The sequence below is a fragment of the Xyrauchen texanus genome, chromosome 48 (assembly GCF_025860055.1).
Source record: "Xyrauchen texanus isolate HMW12.3.18 chromosome 48, RBS_HiC_50CHRs, whole genome shotgun sequence".
Taxonomy (NCBI): Eukaryota; Metazoa; Chordata; class Actinopteri; order Cypriniformes; family Catostomidae; genus Xyrauchen; species Xyrauchen texanus.
In genome coordinates, this window is record NC_068323.1 from 24,093,474 (window position 1) to 24,117,079 (window position 23,606).

Consider the following 23,606-nt stretch of genomic DNA (forward strand, 5'->3'; position numbering starts at 1 on the left):
TGGGTTAATTTAGGCTGGTCAGGTGTTCTGTAACGTTGGCTGGCTACAGGTAGACGAAGAAGAGTAAGAACCAAAGTGCCGTTTATTTATTTTATATGTGGTAAATCCAGAAACATGAAATCAAACAAACTTGACACTAAACATGAGCATGAACATTGACCTAAGCATGCCAACACAAACAAACTATACCTGACAATGGATAATGGCAAACATGAGGCTTAAATACATGGACAAGGAAGAAACATGACAATGATAACCAGTGACAAGACAGAACTGATAACAAGGTAACAAGACAATAAACCAATGAAAGCAAGACACATGAACATGGAGGGACATATTAAATCACATGACCAGGGGACCACATGACATGAAACATATTAAACATTACAAATTCATTGTACCACATTGAAAAGCCAAAGTCTGAATCATTCTAGTGAATTGGTTTATTCTGAAGGTTCATGCAAACCATTGATGTTTGGATTATTGTTCTTCTGGGAGTAAAGTTCACCCTTTTAGGCCATTTGAGATTAATGGATATCCCAGACCTAATCACAATTCATTTATTCATTCATTAATTCATTCGTATTGGCCTCGCTATTTAATTACTAAAATGTTTTTTTATTCTTTGTTTTATTCGTTTATTTTCTTGTACATAAATGGTATTATATTATGCTTAAAGTTGGCATTAAGATGGCTTAGCCAGGTCCCCACCAGCTGGTCAACCACCTAAACAAGGTTGGGTCAATTAAAGATCAGCTTGGGCCACCTAGAAACCATGTTCTGAAATTCAGTTATCTGAATCACAGTTAGGTTTGTATTATCACTAATGTTGGCCAGAAAAGGCTTTTCTCATTTCAGCCATTTTAATGTCTGTATTTTCTTTGTCTTGTAAGTAAAACAGAAAGTAAACTGCAGCGTCGTACACATAGCACATCTATGAAGGATCGGCAGAACTCAAAAGCTCAGAGTGATCGAACCAGCAGCATCGAGAGTGAAACTTCGCCAGACTCTAGGCTCATAACACAGGTTTGTGTAAGTGTGTCGGTTGGTGTATGAAAGCCGCAATCTGCCACTGATTGAAAAAAGCAAAAGAGGTAATTCTGACTTTGTTTCTCACAACTCGCAGTTCCAAGATATAAAGTTGCAGTTGCGAGTGATACTGTGTGATATAAACTTCAATGTTGTGTAAAGTGATGTTGCCATTTGGTGACATAAGCTCACAATTTATTGATATAAACTTGCTATTTTTACTTCATTTCTCACAATTGTATATATGATGTATGAAGTCGCAATTGCGTGATACAAGCTCCTAATTGCGTGATATAAAGTCACAATTGCGATATATAAACTAATGAGTACAATATCATAATTGCAAAAAATAAAGTCGCAACCGCAAATTACAAAGTTGCAATTGTGAGATTTAAGCTCACAATTGCGCCTTTATTTCTCAAAGTTTTATCTGATTATGAAGTCGCAATTCTGAGAAATAAAGTCATAATTGCTAGCTCTTAAGTCACAATTAAAGGAGTAAAACATAAACTCACGAGTACGAGTTTGTATCTTGAAATTGCGAAATATGACGTTGCAATTGCGAGATTTAAACAAACAATTGCTCCTCACAATTATGAAATAGACCTCGGAATTGCGAGTTAAAAAGTCGCAGTTGCAAGAACTAAAGTCAGAATTGTAAGATATTAATTTAAAAATTTTATTTTATTAGAAATAATCAGTATTCGAAAATAAAAACTCTTATTGTTAAAAGGATAGTTTACCCAAAAATGAAAATTCTGTCAGAATTTACTCATATACTGTAACTTATGTCGTTCCAAACACGCATCCTTCTTCTGTGCAACTCGAGTAATTCTGTGGTCGCATATTTTCATGCAATTACAATGACTGTGGAACTGAAGCTTTCAAACTTAATGAAAGGATGCAAAAGCACCATAATATTACATAAACGTGGTCCATACTCAAGCTCTATATTCCAAGTCTTCTGACAAGATAGTGTTGTTTGAAGAACAGACCGAAATATAAGTCATTATTCATTGATGTTTCCAGTGAATCGATTGATCCAGTTCACAAATCAGACTAATCTGGTTCTCGGATTAATTTTCGGTCTGTTCCTCTTACAAAGCTATTGTATGGCTTCAGAAACTTTTATGGACTACTGTTATGTTTTTGTCTTCTTCTTTTGCATTCTTTTCAAAGCTTGAACGTTTCAGTTTCAGATTATTGTAATTGCATGCAAGAGCGACCAGTCTCACAACATCTCCTTTTGTGTTCTAGAAGATGCAGGTTTGGAACGACATAAGTTACAGTATATGATTAAATTCTGACTGAATTTTCATTTTTGGGTCAACTGTTCCCCAAACATTTTTGTGACAGATTGTTGTGAGTGCTCATTTCATTATCTGACGTCCTTCCGGTCACAGGTGCCGAGGAAGTCGGTGTACGATCAGCTCAATCAGATCCTGAACTCTGATGAACAGTTGCCAGAGAGTATCATTCTCATCAATACTACAGACTGGCAGGGACAGGTGTGTCTTTCCATTTTAGGGTCATTCTGACAGTTGCCTTTTTGCTTTTTGAAATGGGGATTTTTAAATACAGTTACTTTTTAAAGATTTGAAACATTCAATCAGACAAAGAATATTGTTAAGTTTTAATAAATTGCCTAGCGCCACATCAGTCCGTCTTCTCATGCCGTTGTTTGACTCGGGAACTCTGTTTCTCTCACAGTATTTGAATGAGATTCTTCAGGAGCACAAGCAGCCCATGGTGTCCACTGTTTCCCCCGCAGACGTTCAGGCCGCATTCAACACCATCGTCACCAGGATTCAACGATTGTAAGACTCCGTTTTGAAACGCCCACTGAATGTTATAAGTGTGGAATTGAATGATTCCAATATCTGTCCAAGTGTATTTTCTTAGTGAGAACTTACTAACATGTCTTTAATGCTGTTTTGGATCTCTCATTCTGTGTTTGTCGTTGTCTGGCAGTTGTAACTGTAATGCACAGACGCCGCCCACCATTAAAGTCGCCGTTGCGGGCGATCAAAGTTACCTCAGTACGGTCCTCCGCTGCTTCGTGGAGCAGCTCGCTAACAAAACGCCTGATTGGTTGAGCTACATCCGTTTCCTGGTCATTCCTGTGGGTAAGAAGAAAATCAATCTACATTATCAAAAGTCACGTTTCAAAGTGTAATTGCTGGTGAAGAACGACACTACCCGTGATCCTGAAGAGAAGGATCCACCAATCAGAGAATCAGCGAATTGACTCTGTTTCTCACATTCTCAAACTACTTTTATGTTTGTATCTGAATATTTTGCACCCTAGTCTGACGTGAAACAACCATTTTATTGTGTTATTATTTCTTTACCTTATCAAAATGTACTTTATTTCTGCTCAGGTTGTCATCCACTGGCCAAGTACATGTCAACGTTTGACAGCAAGTTCAATAACATCTTTATGGACGCGGGATGGAGGGATGTGTTTTCGAGGTTAGAGGTGCCCCCTTCAGGTCAGATTCTCACACTGGCACACATCCTGATAATATTAGCTCTTCAAATATGACAAACAAACAAACAAATCCACACATTCACTCATAATGCACCGGCTCAATTGAACTACAGTAAGAAATAATTTAACACGGGAAAAAACTAGAGGCTACTGGACTGAGGCGTATACCTGTGTTTGTTTGCAATGTCCAGCTAATTTCATTTTCTCACAAAATGTGTGTTTTGCCTTTCCTATAACTCTCTATGTGTCCACACTGTCAGAAACAAAAGTAATGTGTCAAATATTTATTCCATATGGGCATTTCTTCAACTTCAAGCATTTTGAGCCGTTACTCTCGCTAGTTTATTTTATTTGTCGGCTAACCATGTCCAACAGTGTCTGTACATGCATCACAGGAGATTTAATTTCTTCTGAAAGTCATGAAAATTCGCACCACTTAAATGTTCTATTGTGTTTCATCAAATTCTGTCCTGGAACGGTGATGGAAATGCCATTTTTAACAGTTTTCAAATAAAATGTCAGACTCTTTTGGTCATAATTTATTATAGAAAATTATAGAAATAATTTTCACACAATAAGTATTTAAATGGTTTAAGTTTATTTTACTATTTGAAGATTATAAATGAAACCTGTAATCATTTTATATTGAAAGTCTGTGTCAGGAACAAGACTAAAATGCAATCTGTAAATAAAAGGCATTTGAAACGTACCAAAAATAAATGATGAAGGCCAAGTAAAACGTTTCCAATTGAGTTTTAATGTGACCTTCATATAACAAAAATAAAAAAAGTTTTAATCTGTTCATGTTAGTAATTATCAACACCTGGGACATGATGTTACCCAAGGTTGATAAAACCCCAATTATTGAAAATCTGGCATTCACTTTAATGAATAAATGAATGAATTGAGACTACAGGATGGTAATATATTAGTTTGTTTTTTTGTGTTCGTTATATACACACAGTACTGTGCAAAAGTCTTAAGCACATAAGATGTTTCACAAAAGTATTTGTCTTAAGATGGTTATTTATATCTTCAGCTTTAATGTGTTAATAGGAAATATAAATGTTAGACTCACAAACATTACTTTTGCTAATAGAAAATATTAGAATAGAAGAACAGGGAGCCCTGCAACAGATGTCATGACCCCAACAGAGACCCCCATTGAACATCATGTCAGTCTGAGATTACATGAAGAGACAGAAGCAGCTGAGACAGTCTGAATATATCTAAGAACTGTGGAGAATTCTCCAAGAAGCCTGAACATCATATCTGCCAACAACCAAGAAAAACTGTGTCCAGATGTATCTAGAAGAATTGGGGCTGTTTTAAAGGCAAAGGTGGTCACGCTGAATATTGATTTAGCTTTGTTTATGTTTACTGGACTTTGTATGACATTAAGTGATAAATGTCATACACATTTTTCACAAGTGCCTAAAACTTTAGCACATTTCTGTAGTTTTAGCTTGAGAAAGTGTTGTGTTTTGGTCTGAGCACTGGTGGTTTGAGCTGTAGTGAGCAGTGTTGGGTGTAACCCAATTTCAAAGTAGTTACTGTAATCGAATTACTTTTCAGGCTCTATTTTAAGAGCACTATGCCTTAAGTGCAGCGCTATACGATACGTCAAATGCGCAAAGTCAATGGGCATGGCCATGAACTTTTGATATTTTTGTGAAAGCATGCACTAAGTCTAGGCACATTTGGGTTGGTGAAATTGCACATGCAAAGCACTAATGGGCTAGGTCAAGTGCAATTTAATTCTGAGGTTCTTCTCTGGTTATTGCATCCTATTATATTTAAAATTTTCTGTCAAGCAATTTTGATATAAATGAAGGACGGATCGGAGGCAGACCTCCGGCCCCTGGTGGACAGAATGCCCAACTGCGTTTTTGGTGGATGGTAGGGGTGTCCCCTGCCCCTGGCGGCGGTAACCATTCCTGGCAGTTGGTTGGGAGCCCCTCCTCCCCTCGCAGAACCGAATTTAGACTTTGCGCTGAAAACATACTTGCTTCTTAAATGTCTTAGCGCAATGACATATTTTTCAGGAAGACTGCAAATTGCACTTTGCGCTTCTTAATTAACATACAATTCACCCACAGTTTGCGCACATACACCCACAGATAGCGCAAACTTTTAGAAAGTAACTTAAATGTAATGTGATCAGTGAAGTAATATGATTACAGTTTCAGATTAGTAATTAGTAATTTGTTGATTAACTTTCCCAGCGCTGGTAGTGAGTGATAATGTTATGTCAGTTTTACATTTGTGTTTAGAAGTTCATTAAACTCAAAGTGGAAATGTTGCTATTGTCAAAAAGAATGTGATGTAAAATTGAGGAACTTGTTTATTTCCATGTCTTGAGAATAATTAATATGTTAAACATATTTTTGATATTGGTCCCCAATTTGTATGTTGTTTGCAAACGCCCACAGATAACATTGATGTGGCCGGACGCGTCTCGCAGTATCTGGCCGGAGCAAATCTCTCTCATCAGTTCCCTATTTCAGAGGCCATGCTCACCTATAAACAGAAAAGGTATTGTCTTGTATTTGTGTGTGTAAGAATAAATAACTGAAGATGTACATATGTGATTGCATGTGTCAAGAATTTACATATGTACTGTATATGTTCACCGTCTGACTGAAAAATGATGCCTTATAGACATTTAAAAAGTCTCAAGCTTTCCTCCATGTTTTATAATAGAGTGAATTTCACGAAACCTGTCAAGAACATGACTTCAAATTCTTATTTATGCAATGTAAAAAAAAAAAAAAATGTATAGTAATATTATTGTTTATATGAAAATGTTATGTTAATATATGTTAGAGTTGTATTATTTAAATAGAAAAATCTTTGTGCATCATGGTAGTATTTCATGTAAAATATGCAGATAATTTAGTTTTACTCTAAAAATGTATTTTAACTGTAAAAATCCTGCATTCGAATAATTTGGATCTTATGAGAATCAACGGTTTTGCATTATGGTAATGATAATTATTTTATGAAGATTATACAATGCAAAAATAATCAGTCACTTGCATTTTGGGAGAAGTATCCCAAATCATCCTAAGAGTAATTTTCTTTATGCAAAATAAAATTTAAATATTTTGCTTTTGGGGTCAAATGTTGCCCTGTTGACATGTTTTCGTGAGATTTACCCAATAAATTATTACAGGTATGATCATCATCATCAATTAGTCCAAATATTAATCAAACAAACCCCTTATAATATGTTTTCTTACATTTGTTTGTTTGATCTTGTTTAATTTTGTCATTGAAAAGTAGTCGTGTGTTGAGGATGCTGCAGTAACTTTTGTACTTTTGGGTTTTTCTTCCTTTTCTTTTGTTTTTGCCTTCAAGGAAGAGAAGTTTGTATTTTGATTTTTACATCAGGTACCTAACCGTGTGTTTGGGTTGACATCAATGTAATTCACTCATGCTCTCAGTATGTGGTTTATCTCACACACCTGTCTGCGTCAATACTAGATTTTGATCACTGTGTGTGTTTTCATAATCCAGTGTTTTGTGTCTTTAACTGTTTCCGTTTGGTTTGGTCTGGTTTGGTTTTAACAGGTTTGGAAACAAGATTTGGTTAGTAATTGAGCTGGTGTCTCAAAGCTTGTAGCTTTAAACATTGCAAATGTTTATCAGTGAACATTCTGTGTGCATTTACATGCACGATTTTACACCGAAAACACTTAATTTAGCTCTTGATGTATGCCAGGTTATAACAAGAAGATCAACAGAAAATCTACACAGACACTACTATTAAACAAAATTCAGGTTACCGCCTACTTTTCATGGATCTAAGCCAAGGGCACAATTTTAATTGTGCTACGCAAACATTTGTGAATAAAGTGCGATCCATTGAATAATAAAAACCTAATTAACATATAATGGATGCTTGTCTGCGCTGGAAAGAATGACATTGATTTTAATAAATTGTAGCACAATGCAATTTCAATGTATTTAGCGGCTGGGTAAACTGGAGAGTTTTTTTGCGTTGTCCGGTAAACAATCTCCTGTCCTTTAGCAAAACACTTGTTAGCGATGATGTTGTTAGCCGTTCTGGAACTTCCGCCAGACTGAATTAGAAATGCCCCCTTTTTCCAAACCTCCACACTTCTAAACACAGCTGCACCAATGACAGCTACGTAATCAGAGATTGAGCATGAAAGCAGTAGTGCATCATCTCTGTAGTGATGTTTTAATTGAAGTTATGAATTGAATTTCCGTGAAATATTGGAATATATCAGAAAGTAGCGTTTTCATCTGAGAGAAAACAATCGTAACTTTTGGGGCAAATTGCCGCAAAACAGAATAAAAATGGAAGTTGAAGTCACTGTGGCAACATTTGAGATGCTATGTGTGATGAAGTTGATGATATTCCTTGAGCGCATCTATATTCTATAGAAATATATTAGGTAAATGTGTTTCATTGGTAGTTTATGTGCATTGATTTTTATAGAATAAAAAAACATAATCACCTCAAGCGGGCGTAAACATTTTTAATGCAAATTAGAGATTTTTTGTTTGCATCATGCCATTTCCATCCACTATTTTTTTGCAATATCCCAAAATGTGCATATAAAGACATAGATGGAAACCTTCACATTCACTTGCAGAAACTAATTATTAATAATTGAAAGTTGGGGCCTGGGTAGCTCAGTGAGTATTGACGCTGACTACCACACCTGGAGTCACAAGTTTGAATCCAGGGTGTGCTGAGTGACACCAGCCAAGTCTCCTAAGCAACCAAATTGGCCCAGTTGCTAGGGTGGTTAGAGTAACGTTGGGTTAACCTCCTCGTGGTCACTATAATGTGGTGCTCACTCTCAGTGGGGTGCGTGGTGAGTTGTGCATGGATGCCGCAGAGAATACTGTGAAGCCTCCACATTACGTCTCCATGGTAATGCACTCAACAAGCCACGTGATGAGATGCGTGGGTTGACGTTCTCAGACGTGAAGGCAACTGAGATTCATCCTCCTCCACCCGGATTGAGTCACCACACCACCACGAGGACTTAGAGCGCATTGGGAACCGGGCATGTCAAATTGGGGAGAAAAGGGGAAAAACATTTTTTTTTTAAGTAAGGGGTTTAGAACAAACCCTAACGAGAATGTTTGATGAAAATCAAGACAGTGCAGTCTTGCAAACATTATAAATCTCTGAATATTGAAAGAATAAAAGTACCTCAAATGAGAGAGAGAGAGAGAGAGAGAGAGAGAGAGAGAGAGAGATGGGAATGGACAAATATAGACTGGTGCCATGGGTGTGATAGAAGACCAGCATAGAGACTACTACAAGGAAATACAGCTGCCAGCAACAATTATGGAGCTCTTAATGGCACAAATCAAGGTTGAGGAGATTAGTTTGGTTATAGCACCCCTGTTGGTAATTTATGAAAACTCATTCGAAGTAGATTTTGGGATATTGCATAATAAAATGCTGGATGGGATCACCAGGATGCGAATACAGTCTTCAGAATATGCATACAAAACATATTCGCTCGCTTGAGGTGGATTCATTTTCTATTTGGTAAGAAGACATGCGCTAAACTTAGATGGAAAAAGATTTACCAAATAAATTCCTAGATGCACATCAAAAACATCATGTGAATTTGCCTCAACAGGACATGTGGCTGAATAATTTGCTCAAAACTGGACTAACCTGTCAACCAATATCGTCATATAGCATCTGAAATGTGGCTCTGAAAGGCCAAACCCTGTCATCAGAATGATGGTCTACTGTTACTTCCCAGAACGGTCTGATATGCTTTCGCTGCCAGACACAAGACATCTGCGGCTAAACCCCAGCAAACATGAAGTTTGTCAGAGCGTTTTGTCTGCACGCTCTGAACCGCAAGTAATTCATTACATTTAAGAAAAGAGCACCGTGGCTTCAACTTCCATTTCCATTTCGGTTTCATGCCAATTTCCCCAGAACTGGCAATTTTGTTCTTTTAAACACATGGGATTGAAAAGCTGCTTAAGTTGCTCATTGTTTTTGCAAAAATTTTGGATGGAATCATGACTAATGATATTGATTTGAGCATCAACATGCAAAAGTGATGCGGAGATAGACGCAATTGCTGTTTTACATGTTTGTCTGCAAATTCGTGGTGTTTTTTCTAGAGAATGGCGCTGAATGTTTAAAAAAGATGTTTTTGAGGCTTGGTCTGGAGATGAGCCAATTTGGATAGCGAGAAACAGGATGTGAATCCATTCAAAATGGTGGAAAGGCACAAAATAGACTTGGAAAAATAGTTAATTAAAGAACTTGTGCAAAGAAGCACAAGATTAGACCAAGTTATTCCAAAGCTATAAAGAGTTTTGTTCATTTTGATGCATACACCTTTGGTATTTGGTATTTTAACATTTACAGATTGGCCCCATTCACTTCCATTGTATGTGCTCACTTTAACCCAGATTTTCACTTTTATTTAAAGAAAAGGAGGTACGAAAATATTTTTTGTAGTAGTCAACATTATGCCACAAATGCTGTAAATCGACCCTTCGCTAAGCCCCACCTTAAAAGCGTTTCTGACCAATCCTATCCTAGCAATTGTTGCCGTGCGTCATTTCTCTGATAAGAGTTTGCTTTTTTCAACGAGAGTCTACGGGAGTAATGTGTTTGAGTCGTTTTAAGAGGAGTTTTAAAGAAATTATCCACAAAATGTTTAAAAAAAACTTTGTTGCTTGGTCCCTTATAATAGTGGCACGAGGTACCTAGAGAGGATACACACACAGTGATTTGTATTTTGTTCTTTAATAAATCTGGAGACGAGCATGTGGATTAAACTGTGTCATCTTAAACTGTTCCTCTTTCCCAAATGAACACGTGCAACGACCGACACCTTTATTTGCTCTTAACTGAACGTTAATTCATTTATGTTTTGATTCCAGTCATAGTAAATGTGAAGTGAGTGTTAAATGAGACGTTATAAGCAGTTCTGTTCACTTACATTAATGATATCAGGTGTGTTATCACCATCAAATGATGCTTTTCTCTTTTCAAGTGACCTTGATGATCATTTGCCTCAAGTTTCATTAATATGTCATAGTATGTCATAAATCTGATAAATATGCTTGGCAATGTCACTCTTCATTTCAGTCCATTAATGAATATTGTCAATTATGTTTATGAGAATATTTAGCCACAAACCGCACCGTTCACGGCAATCTCCCATTCATTCCTATTTATTCATTTAGTAGACACATTTATCCAAAGCGACTTACAACAAAAGTGATTCATCTTAAGGAGAGTAGCATAAATAATAGCATTTTTTTTTTACTGAAGTTCTGCAAGGATTGTTCGAGCGAGCAATAGTAGCCGGGGGGGAGCTTAGCAAAGGGCCAATTGAGCTTTACTTTTCAGATGGAAATAACCATCTGATGAGAAAATGTGAAAGGCGCTAGTACAGTTGGGAGAAACGTGGTGTAGTGAGTGATGAATGTCATCAGAGATCCTCCCCTCGAAATCTAAGCACAAGTGGTCAAGAGATATATTTTACGACAGGGTTTAAATGGTGATGGGTTTCGTCTGTCCACTTTCGATCAGATCACCCAAAACGCATCTTAGTACCAGGTGTAATCAGGGTCTAAGTGGGCGGTTCTTGGCCTGAATAAGCCACAACGTGTACCAGACTTTATGTAGCTAGTCAAAAGTCTGCTTATGCTTCCGTTACACTACATTTGCACCAGCTCTGCTTTTGTCAGCAACAATCTTTTGATTATTTTCAGAATTTTGAAAGTCCCTGTTATTTCCTGAGTCTGGTAAAGGAGTTCTAGATTTCTGTCAATTGTAGATGTTGTTTGGGAAGTGCTACAACAGATTTAAAGATTATAATGTATAACAGAAGAATATTAACAAAGCTTAAACGGCTCCACAGTGTCTGCGGCCTTACACCGCCCCTGATTGGTGGAGGATGTAAGAAGCTATCCCAGCATCCTCTCATGGCATGAGCCCTCACACTCACTACGCTCTCACTGCACTAGAGAGCGCCACCATGTGTCACACTATTAGATCTGACACCTCCCATTCTCAGCCCGACCCCACGCTCACCCCCCACACACACCCTGATGACCTCACACACATCTCACAGACCATCCCGCCCTCACTGACAGATTAAAGGAATATTCCTGGTTAAATATAATTTAAGATCAATCAACGGCATATTGTTGATTACCAAAAAAAAATATATATAGTCCCCGTTACACAAAAGTTACAGTAAGTTACAGTGGAAGTGAATGGGGGCCATTTTGTACATTTTAAAAAAAAAAATAGCCACAAGATGTAAAACATTTCATTGATTTTAGTGTGATAAAATCGCTTATCTGACCTTATCAGGGTCAATTTAAATCCAGTATTACTTGCCATGACGACACAATGCGGGTAAAACCTGTAAGTGATTTTATTGCGCTAAAATAATGTTAACATGCATATTGTTTACGTTTTGTGACTCTGATTTTGAAACAGTGTGTATTTTAACGTTTACTGATTAGCCACATTCACTTCTGTTGCAAGTACATCGATATTACCCAGATTTTTGCTTTTTTTTAAATAAATGAGGGATAAAGGGGACTCAGCGAATATTGACGCTGACTATCACACCTGGAGTTCACGAGTTTGAATCCAGGGTGTGCTGAGTGACTCCAGCCAGGTCTCCTAAACAACTAAATTGGCCCGGTTGCTAGGGAGGGTAGAGTCACATGGGGTAACCTCCTCCTGGTCGCTATAATGTGGTTCGTGCTCTGCGTGGATGCACAGAGACCTAGCGCGTGTGGAGGCTTCACGCTGTTCTCCGCGGTAACCCGCTCAACAAGGCACGCGATAAGATGCACGGATTGATGGTCTCAAACATGGTGGCAACTGATATCTGTCCTCTGCCACCCGGATTGATGAGTCACTACGCCAAAAAACACTTATAAAAAAAGTTATAAAAATAAACGTCAAATCATGTCAAAATAATTTTCTGTGGTAATAAACATTATGCTACAAGTGCTTTCAATTGAATCCGGAATATTCCTTTAACGTTACACTTGTCAAATGAACTGTGAGCTAATTTTTCCCTTCTGTTTGACACTGACAGCCCTGACGAAGACTCGTGTCAGAAGTTTGTGCCATTCATTGGGGTGAGAAATAAGTTCATCAACTACAAAATAACATTTGGTTCCAAACTAGTTAGCAACTAGCATCTGTTAGGATACATTTGCAATTCTTGCAGACAGTCGATACACAAGCAGTGTATTACTTGCAGTCGTGTTATCCATTGTAAAAAAAAAATCTTGTTTATTGGTACAAAATAAAAACACAATTTGTTGGGTTTATGCTTTAAAAAAGAGAAAATGCCAATGCGGGGTAAGAAAAATAAACTTGTTTTCCCTTTGAATTGATTTTTTTTTTCTTTACCCCACTGACAAATCGATTTTATTTTGTAGTTATTTTTCTTGTTTTAAGAACGTTTAGATATTTAAACAAGACAAGAGAGTACTCGATAGGACAAAAGGATTTTTGCAGTGTATGAGATAAATGTAAAATAAAACAGATCTTAGTTTGACCTCCCGAGGTTGACAATAACAGTTTATCACCTCCTTTTAGTGACCATTTGTTGAAAAAGAACAAATATTTAAATATTCTAACTGATCATTTTTGAAGAGTTTCATGACCTTTTTTTGTCCATTCATTGAGAGCGTCTCGCAAAGTCAAAACATTTATTTGGAGCTTTCATGAGCAAAGTTCTGTTTCTGTTGATCATGTGAAGGATTTTAGTTTGCAGATATTCATTCATGTGTCTTCCTACAGTTGGTGAAAGTGGGAATCGTGGAGCACAACTTGTCAACATCAGGTAGGATTTTAATTTACACAAACACATACGTTATACACAAGAATGACAATAACAGCAGTGGATTAACACTGGTGTGTGTGTGTGTGTGTGTGTGTGTGTGTGTGTGTGTGTGTGTGTGTGTGTGTGTGTGTGCCGTCTGTCAGTGGACTCTGATGATGCAGTAATGGTGGGCAGTGTCAACATGCTCTCTTCACCTCCAGCACAGACGGGAATGTCATACGGCAAAGACATGACCGCCACTCCTCCATCATCTCCTTCTGTTTCTGCCAGTCTCTCTGGAGCAGGGTACACACACTCTCTCTCTCTCTCTCTCTCTCTCTCTCTCTCTCTCTCTCTCTCTCTCTCTCACACACACACATTGACAAAGGTCGTGCTCATGTGAAATAATGTTGTCAGGGCCGCAATGTGACCACCTTTCATCTGTCGTGTAAACGCAAATGCATCCTGATGCATCCCAGGAAACAAATTATGTTCTACACTCCTTGCACACAAACATTACAGGAAAATAAAGGTTTTAAACTTTGGGTATGGAGCCCCTTAGTGGATAGGGAGGACATTTTTTTTCTGGTGTACATTTCTGAAATAGGAACCAGCTATTAGCAACTATGGCAATAAAAAACGTAATCATTATGCCAGAAAAGCGTGGTTAGTTTAACAATAGGAACACCATGGTTAATCTTCATTAGGGCAGGTTTTTTGGGGGTTTTTTTGGTGGAAACCGTGGTTTTAGAAAACAAACTTATAACACAAAGTAACCATGGTTTTACTATAGTATTGCTTTTTTCGTTTGTTTGTTTTTTGGCATAATGGTTGTGATTTTTATTACCATGGTTTGCTACGAACATCATTGCTAAAATATGGTGACTGTAGTAAAGCATGTTAAATTTAGTGGTTATGGTTTTACTATAAATGCCATATTTATATACAGGTCCTTCTCAAAAAATTTGCATATTGTGATAAAGTTCATTATTTTCCATAATGTAATGATAAAAATTAAACTTTCGTATATTTTAGACTCATTGCACACCAACTGAAATATTTCAGGTCTTTTATTGTTTTAATACTGATGATTTTGGCATATAGCTCATGAAAACCCCAAATTCCTATCTCATAAAATTAGCATATTTCATCCGACCAATAAAAGAAGTGTTTTTAATACAAAAAAAGTCAACCTTCAAATAATTATGTTCAGTTATGCACTCAATACTTGGTCGGGAATCCTTTTGCAGAAATGACTGCTTCAATGCGGCGTGGCATGGAGGCAATCAGCCTGTGGCACTGCTGAGGTGTTATGGAGGCCCAGGATGCTTCGATAGCAGCCTTAAGCTCATCCAGAGTGTTGGGTCTTGCGTCTCTCAACTTTCTCTTCACAATATCCCACAGATTCTCTATGGGGTTCAGGTCAGGAGAGTTGGCAGGCCAATTGAGCACAGTAATACCATGGTCAGTAAACCATTTACCAGTGGTTTTGGCACTGTGAGCAGGTGCCAGGTCGTGCTGAAAAATGAAATCTTCATCTCCATAAAGCTTTTCAGCAGATGGAAGCATGAAGTGCTCCAAAATCTCCTGATAGCTAGCTGCATTGACCCTGCCCTTGATAAAACACAGTGTACCAACACCAGCAGCTGACATGGCACCCCAGACCATCACTGACTGTGGGTACTTGACACTGGACTTCAGGCATTTTGGCATTTCCTTCTCCCCAGTCTTCCTCCAGACTCTGGCACCTTGATTTCCGAATGACATGCAAAATTTGCTTTCATCCGAATAAAGTACTTTGGACCACTGAGCAACAGTCCAGTGCTGCTTCTCTGTAGCCCAGGTCAGGCGCTTCTGCAGCTGTTTCTGGTTCAAAGTGGCTTGACCTGGGAATGCGGGATGTTTCTACTCCAGACTCAGTCCACTGCTTCCGCAGGTCCCCCAAGGTCTGGAATCGGTCCTTCTCCACAATCTTCCTCAGGGTCCGGTCACCTCTTCTCATTGTGCAGTGTTTTTTGCCACACTTTTTCCTTCCCACAGACTTCCCACTGAGGTGCCTTAATACAGCACTCTGGGAACAGCCTATTTGTTCAGAAATTTCTTTCTGTGTCTTACCCTCTTGCTTGAGGGTGTCAATGATGGCCTTCTGGACAGCAGTCAGGTCGGCAGTCTTACCCATGATTGCGGTTTTGAGTAATGAATCAGGCTGGGAGTTTTTAAAAGCCTCAGGAATCTTTTGCAGGTGTTTAGAGTTAATTAGTTGATTCAGATGATTAGGTTAATAGCTCGTTTAGAGACCCTTTTAATGATATGCAAATTTTTGGAGATAGGAATTTTGGGTTTTCATGAGCTGTATGCCAAAATCATCAGTATTATAACAATAAAAGACCTGAAATATTTCAGTTGGTGTGCAATGAATCTAAAATATATGAAAGTTTAATTTTTATCATTACATTATGGAAAATAATGAACTTTATCACAATATGCTAATTTTTTGAGAAGGACCTGTATAGTTACTGTAGTTAAACCATGGTAAAGTGTGTGGTTACTGTGATTTTACTACAAATACAATCGTTACATTTTCCTGAGGAATGGATAACGGTATTGCGAGGAAACTGAAAACACATTGCGTGCATGGTTTGAAATGAATTTTTTGGCTCACTGGCCACTGTGGCTAGTAGTGTTCCTAGGTCACTTGCCAAAATCCCCTGCCCCACAAAAACTGATAAACGTAACTGGAGACTGTAACTGCACACATTTGATTGAACATTTTGTTTGAATAATATTTGGTTGGTCGGCGGGTGTCATTTCAAACCCTGATTCCATGGGAATATAAACGTATTGCAAGGGAACAAAACTATTTGCGAGGGAACACAAAATCTTTGTGTGGGTACACCAAATTATTGCAAGGAAACGCAAAACTATGTCCTCTAAGGGGCTCTGTAAAGGGGTCATATAACGAATAATCAAAATTGCTGTGTTCTCAGATAAGCAGTTTATTGTATTTTGAAAACATATTATGATTTTCAGGATTCAAAAATACCTTCCCAGTTAAAACTTTTATTTATATATTTAACTGAACTGGAAAAAAATGACTCATTTCGATTTCAGAAACCCAAAACATTAAGATGAATCATGATACAGGTACAATTTGGTATTGTCTGTCAATCTTTTATTTAGTTTAGTAAACGTGTTTGTGTGTAGTTCTCCAGGTACAGGTGGTGAGGTGATGGGTCTCCAGGTAGATTACTGGACTCTTCAGGGCTCAGAGAAGAAAAAAGAGAGCGAGAAGAGAGATGTTGGCATTAAAAATACCCTGAAGAGTAACTTCCGCTCCATGCAGGTGTCCAGAATTCCCAGTGGGGGAGAAGCAGCCCCTCCTCCAGGCATGGCTATGACTGTTGTCATGAAGGAGAAGAACAAGAAAGGTGACACACACGCAGCTGTTGTCATTTTGAATCGCTTATTGCTTTGGGAAACAGTGCACTGATGTTGTGAATCCCAGTAGCTTATAGGGTGACAAATTGGGGGACACATGCTGTTTGTTTTGTGTGATGTCATGCTGGCTTCACACAAGAGAACTACAATACATGTAGTAGGAAATGGGCATACAACTTCAGGAGAGGGGTGTAAGTCAGCTCCTGTAGCTGGTTTGAGTCTTGTGTTGTTATTGCTGTCTTAACTTTAGTTTCTTTCTTCGCAGTGATTTTCCTGAGTAAAAAGCCAAAAGAAAAGGATGTGGATTCTAAAAGTCAGGTGATCGACAGCATCAGCCGACTCATTTGCACGGCCAAGCACCAGCACACCATGCTCAAGGGTAAACATCATGACACACACACAAATACCAGCACACCATGTTCAATGGTAAACACCATCATATACACAAACAGGAGCACACATAAATACCAGCACAGTATGCTCAATGGTAAACACCATCACACACAAACACCAGCACACCATGCTCAAGGGTAAACATCACGACACATACACAAATACCAGCACACCATGTTCAATGGTAAACACCATCATATACACAAACAGCAGCACACATAAATACCAGCACAGTATGCTCAATGGTAAACACCATCACACACAAACACCAGCACACCATGCTCAAGGGTAAACACCACATATATCAGCACTACATGCTGAGGGTAAACACCATCAAACACTAGCACACCATGCTGAAGTGTATACACTATCTTACACAAACACCAGCACACCATGCTGAAGGTTCAACTCCATAAACATCAGCACACCATGCTGAGGGTATACACTACAAACACCAGCACACTATGCTCAAGGGTAAACACCTGCACACACAAACACCAGCACACCATGCTGAGGGTCAACACCACAAACATCAGCACACCATGCTCAAGGGTAAACACCATCACACTATGCTCAAGATTAAACAACTGCACACACAAACACCAGCACACCATGCTCAAGGGTAAACACCATCACGTCCTAACACCATCACACACACAAACACTAGCTTACCAGGCTCAAGGGTAAACACTATCATACAAACACCAGTATACCATGCTCAAGTGTAAACACCATCAAACATATACACCAAGGACACCATGCTCAAGTGTAAACACCATCACACACAAACACAAGCACACCATGTAAGGGTAAACACCATCACACACTAACACAGCACACCATGTTCAAGGGTAAACACCATCAAACAAAACACCAGCACACCATGCTCAAGGATAAACACTATCACATCATCACACACAAACAGCACCACGCCATGCTCAGGAGTGGCACACAAACACCAGCACACTATGCCCAAGGATAAACACCTGCACACACAAACACCAGCACACCATGCTGAGGGTAAACACTACAAACATCAGCACACCATGCTCAAGGGTAAACACCATCACACAAACACCAGCACACCAGGCTCAAGGGTAAACACTATCATACAAACACAAGCACACCATGCTCAAGGGTAAACAACATCACGCCCTAACACCATCACACACTAGCTTACCAGGTTCAAGGGTAAACACTATCATACAAACACCAGTATAACATGCTCAAGTGTAAACACCATCAAACATGTACACAACACAACATGCAAGGGTAAACACCATCACACACAAACACAAGCACACCATGCAAGTGTAAACACCATCAAACACTAACACCAGCACACCATGCTCAAGGATAAACAATATCACACCATCACACACAAACAGCACCACGCCATGCTCAGTGGTAAACACCATTACACACAAACACCAGCACACCATGCTCAAGGGTAAACAACACAAACGTCAGCACATTATGCTCAAGGATAAACACCAGTACACTATGCTCAAGGGTAAACACATCACATACATACAACAGCTCACCATGCTGAAGGTTCAACTCCATAAACATCTGCACACCATGCTCAAGGGTAAACACCCTCACGTACATACAACAGCTCACCATGCTGAAGGTTCAACTCCATAAACATCTGCACACCATGCTCAAGGGTAAACACCATCACGTACATACAACAGCTCACCATGCTGAAGGATCAACTCCATAAACATCTGCACACCATGCTCAAGGGTAAACACCATCACGTACATACAACAGCTCACCATGCTGAAGGTTCAACTCCATAAACATCTGCACACCATGATCAAGGGTAAACACCATCACGTACATACAACAGCACACCATGATCAGTGATAAACACTCAATTATAAATTACAGTGCACAGGGAGCCTAAATGAGTTTGGTCATTGTACTCTACTGCCACCCTTTGGTCATTTCGTCAGTGCCCAAATTTGAAGACCCCATGAAATGGTTTGACAAACTATTTTATCTTGGCAGTGTTGACATGTTTTCTATTGAAACAGGAAGTTGGGTTGGAACATGTCAAGATCTTTTTTTAAATAGCCATGCAAACATTTCCAAAGAGATTTATGAGATAAAATCATATTTAATATTAGAAGTTGATTATTTAGTTTTATTTCAAAAAGCTGTTGTTTATGTTGTATTTTCCCTCTGCAGTGTCCATTGATGGTGTAGAGTGGCACGACGTAAAATTTTTCCAGCTGGCTGCACAGTGGCCGACACACGTCAAGCACTTTCCTGTGGGAATTTTCGGCTACAGCAAGCCCCTGTAACCTACCAATTCCGGAACCTTCTCTGGCTCAGACCTCACAGAAAGTGGATGACTGCCTGAGAAACAAGGGGGATTAAACAGACAAATGGATTTTCCTGTGGAAATGGTCAATGTGGAAGTCTGTGTCGATGACAGATATGTTGTTAGTTATGTCACTAGTCATTTTTGTCACTCTGACAGTGAAAGAATCAATGACGTGTTTGAAACAAGCATTGTCTTTTATTTTAAGATAAACAGTACATGTTGTTGTAGGAAATGTTCAGGCTCATACGGCAGCTTGGGTTTGCACTTTGTTGGGTTATAGTTCGTTATTATTTCTGTGAAATTTTCTGTGTCGATATTTGTTCTATGTACAATATTCTAAGTGGGATTTATTAAGGGAGTTCAATTGAATTTGTATTCAAAAGCTTTGTCTGTTTGTGTGGGAGGTGTTGTTTGATGATGCCCTGTGAGTGATATGTAAATATTTCCGAGTTGGGCGGCAGGTTAATGCACAGATGGAAGGGGTTAAATGTAAGTGGGAGGAATTAAGGAACATTTGAGTTGTTGAAAGATTTTAGGGTAGCTGTGAATTTTAAAGGGCACATCATTTCATTTTTAGCAACATGCACACTTTTTAGGTTAAGAAAAGATCGTTTTTTCTGACTAGTGCCACTACCTGGATGAATTTCAAAGTTGTATTGGGTAGGAAAGCACATTTGTACTATAGTGAGGTGCTTTGGATGTTGTATGAAAACTGCAGCTTATCTGGGTTCATTCTAAAGGGAAGTGACAACCAATTTATATTCATTTGAAAGTAATATACGCTTTTAAAAGCCCTTTAAATAGTTTTAGCCGTTCTGTGTGGGGATACAACCAGATCATTTCTATTTTTACTCTTCTACCACTTTTACCTATCTCGGAATCTCTTATGGTGACGTTACAAGTTTTCCAAGAGATATTGGAATGCTGTGTGTGTGTGATGGAGACAGGGTGCAGTTACTGCCAGCCATTAAGGGCTTATAGCAGAAAAAAGAAAAGATTGTTAGGATGACAACAGGACATCCTTTCCATCTTTGAGCTATTTTGGTGTTGGATCTCATTCTGTTTTCTTTACAAATATCACCTGTATAAAAAGTGAGGGAGGGAGATCAAATAGTTGCTCTGTCTGTGGTTTATTTCTGTGTTTGATTGTGTTTGTATGAATGAAAGAGTTTGGTTACTTAAGACAGTTTGAGGTCTTCCGTATTCATTTTGGAAGGTGAATTTGCTGTTACAAGGGGTGGTTTCACACAAATATAAAAATTCTGTCATCATTTACTCAACCTCATGTCATTCCAAACCCATATTATTTACTACATGATGACAGACTTTTTATTTTTGGGTGAACTGTTCATTTAAGGCAAGTGAAAAATGAAATATAGTTATATTTCTGGAAACGTAGTTCTGTCATGAGCAGAACTGTTACTATTCTTTTTATTATATGGCATAACTCTTGTTTTTTTTGTACTGATTTTGTGATTTGGGGGGGTCTTAGATTGAGTTGGGCTGCTGAGTTTTTTTTTAACATTTCGGGTTGTTTTTAAGCACTACTTCTAGGGCAATGTCAGATGTTTTATTCTCTAAATTAAACTAATATTTGACCTGTCTGTTCTAAATAGAAATGCTGACATTTGTACCAACCTTCTTTCTAAGTTTGACAGTATTGACTCTAAATGAACCACTTGAGGAAAGCTTTTCTTCTTCGATGCTCTGTAACGTGTGTACATAAACATATACTGCCATTTCATATCTTTATACTGGTTTTAATTGTCAAACAAATACTAAAATGATTTTAACCATGACTGCGTTGTTATTTTTTTCTTTTTGTACATTTAGTAGTAATGTTTGTTTTTCTAGCTCTCTTTTTAAAGGAGTTGATCTCTTTTATAAACTTACTTTGCAAACAAGGTTTTCATGAAGATAAAGATGTCAATGGGCTCATTGAGTGCCCTGACAAATCCTTTTTCTTTTCAGTATTAGACTAATTGGAGAATTGTGCAAATAAATGACAAATAATAAAAATAAAAATACTTTTGTGTTGTTTGCAGCAGTAAACTGTTCTGCCAGCAGATGGTACTAAAGTCAAGGTGGCACATGAGCTCATGACACATCAGATACAATAAGAGCATTTTATTATGCTAGTTATATTCTGTTTACGTACATTTGAATACCTTCCTATCTATTAATTTCGGATACAACAAACAAATAAATAATTAAAAGTAAGTGGGAGGCTTTAAAGGCCATTAGAAGAAGCGTAATATGTGCCATGTCTGTACACACACACACACACACACACACACACAAACAAATGTCTTTATTTTCTCAAATAAATTGAATTGGTCTACATATAAAAACATAAAACTGGCATAATTCTATCTTCATACTCAGACTATGGGAATGAGCTCAGACATTTACCTTAAGTAAATTATAATGAATTTACCACCACAAATGCATAGATTATGAATATTAATGAGGTGTCTAGTCACAAAGCATAATAAAAATTGATGAGCCAAGTCTTTCCCATAGTATTATTCGTTGATTCGCCAACTGCCTACCGGCCATTTCTCAAAGTGCCGACCACTTTCTGCCTGTCAGCCAATCAGTAAGGCTTAGTGAGAATAGTATGTAATTAATATTCATTACCACGACACCGAACTCGTTCTTGCAACCTCCCGGACTGTTTTTCGACGTAAATGACATATTCCCGAAAGATATTAATGAAATAGTTGTAATACTAGCTTGAGAACCATATTTTACTTTTTTCCTCTCTCTCTCTCTCTCGCTCTCTCTCTCTCTTTAAAATAACTTCAACTTTCGAAAAAGCGTCTCGAGATACTTCTATTGTATTCGTTTCGTGGCGCTGCTTCTAGCTTTTTGTTTAAGAGCTAGAACATGTTCGGTGTGATTGAACGGCCCCAAGTTCCCTGGTCTGCTTAATGCCGTCCGTATGCAAACGTAACGCCCATGAACAACCTTAGAGCCAATCAATTAGGCCTTCTGGGTTACGTCACGTAATTCATATTCATGAGCTAAATCCTCACCATAGTAGGATTTGTGTGGTGCAACCGCAGTAAGTGCGCAGGACTGGTCCAGTTCTCGGTGACGTTGGCCTCTACTGGTGCTGTTCTGAAAATGTCATGTATTTCCTTTAATTTTGGGCTTGATTTAATACGGTACCGTACATCATTGCTGTGGTCGGATTTCTGATCGTAACAGGTATGTTATATTATGTTAATGAGCATGGTGTCTTCGCAATAAAGATCATGACTAAACTGCACGTAGGTTGTGTTTATGAGCCGACGGTGTCTTATAACCTTATGTATAATGTATTTATAATGCATTTATGAACAGTAGGTTTAAGTGAAAGGGAATGTAAACAGATTTGTCATGATCATATTTTTGTCTGTTGCTGTCTCGTGAATATATCTGGTGTGTGTTGTGTGATGACTTGGCAGAAATAAGCTTGTGTTTTTATGGCAGTGTTATAAACTCAGTGTTGGTGAATTATGAATCGACAGATATGGAGCAGAGACCAGATGTAGACTCATCAGAGCAACACCCCTAGAAACACACTTATAACCTTATACCAGGTCTCAATTAGATTTTGATTCCCATATTTTCATTGTGGACTTTTGAATGGCACTGTACATGTAAGCACTCAGTAGAATATTACAGTAGTGATGAGTAATGTCTACTGTCTCTGACAACACCCTATACACATACATATGTCTATTATATCATCATACGAGCACGTGTTTCAGTTGCCTGTGTGTAATTAATGCTCTTCAACCAATGCTCTTTTTTTTTTAACAGGCCATCATTTTGCAGAAGTATCTTCATTTGTTCTGTTTGAAGATTTTGATATAGAGTTTAAGAAATATAAATGTATTTCATTTCATAGTCGTTTAGACCTGTGTTTGATCTAACATCCGTATTGACATGCTGCATTTATTATTGATGAGGAGGAAGAGGACCAGAGATCCAGCTACTCCTCACTTTAGCAAACAATGCATGTCAATATCCAGTCTAGATTAGAGTAACCTCTAGATAATGAAAAAGATAATGAACTAAGCTCGACGGGTGTGGTTTTAAATTT

The 23,606-nt window shown here is 38.2% G+C and overlaps 2 protein-coding genes across 6 annotated transcripts in view; both read left to right on the forward strand.

The window, feature by feature from the left end:
• Positions 1-21,516, forward strand: part of LOC127639840 (phosphofurin acidic cluster sorting protein 2-like) — a 94,826-nt gene extending 73,310 nt beyond the window's left edge. The window contains exons 13-25 of one of the 4 annotated variants that reach the window (XM_052122113.1): positions 894-1,032; positions 2,433-2,537; positions 2,740-2,846; positions 3,001-3,155; positions 3,411-3,521; positions 5,953-6,055; positions 6,881-6,913; positions 12,613-12,655; positions 13,326-13,368; positions 13,512-13,653; positions 16,552-16,775; positions 17,051-17,164; positions 19,375-21,516. In XM_052122113.1, coding sequence (XP_051978073.1) covers positions 894-1,032; positions 2,433-2,537; positions 2,740-2,846; positions 3,001-3,155; positions 3,411-3,521; positions 5,953-6,055; positions 6,881-6,913; positions 12,613-12,655; positions 13,326-13,368; positions 13,512-13,653; positions 16,552-16,775; positions 17,051-17,164; positions 19,375-19,490 — 1,435 coding nt within the window. In that variant the 3' untranslated portion in view covers positions 19,491-21,516. The remainder of the gene's footprint in view (positions 1-893; positions 1,033-2,432; positions 2,538-2,739; positions 2,847-3,000; positions 3,156-3,410; positions 3,522-5,952; positions 6,056-6,880; positions 6,914-12,612; positions 12,656-13,325; positions 13,369-13,511; positions 13,654-16,551; positions 16,776-17,050; positions 17,165-19,374) is intronic. The other 3 variants (XM_052122114.1, XM_052122115.1, XM_052122116.1) reach the window with 3 other exon arrangements.
• A 1,060-nt stretch (positions 21,517-22,576) lies between these two features.
• LOC127639842 (kinesin light chain 1-like) overlaps positions 22,577-23,606 on the forward strand; it is a 37,951-nt gene continuing 36,921 nt past the window's right edge. For both annotated transcript variants that reach the window (XM_052122124.1, XM_052122125.1), the window contains exon 1: positions 22,577-22,726. The gene's annotated coding sequence lies outside the window, so the exon portion shown is untranslated. The remainder of the gene's footprint in view (positions 22,727-23,606) is intronic.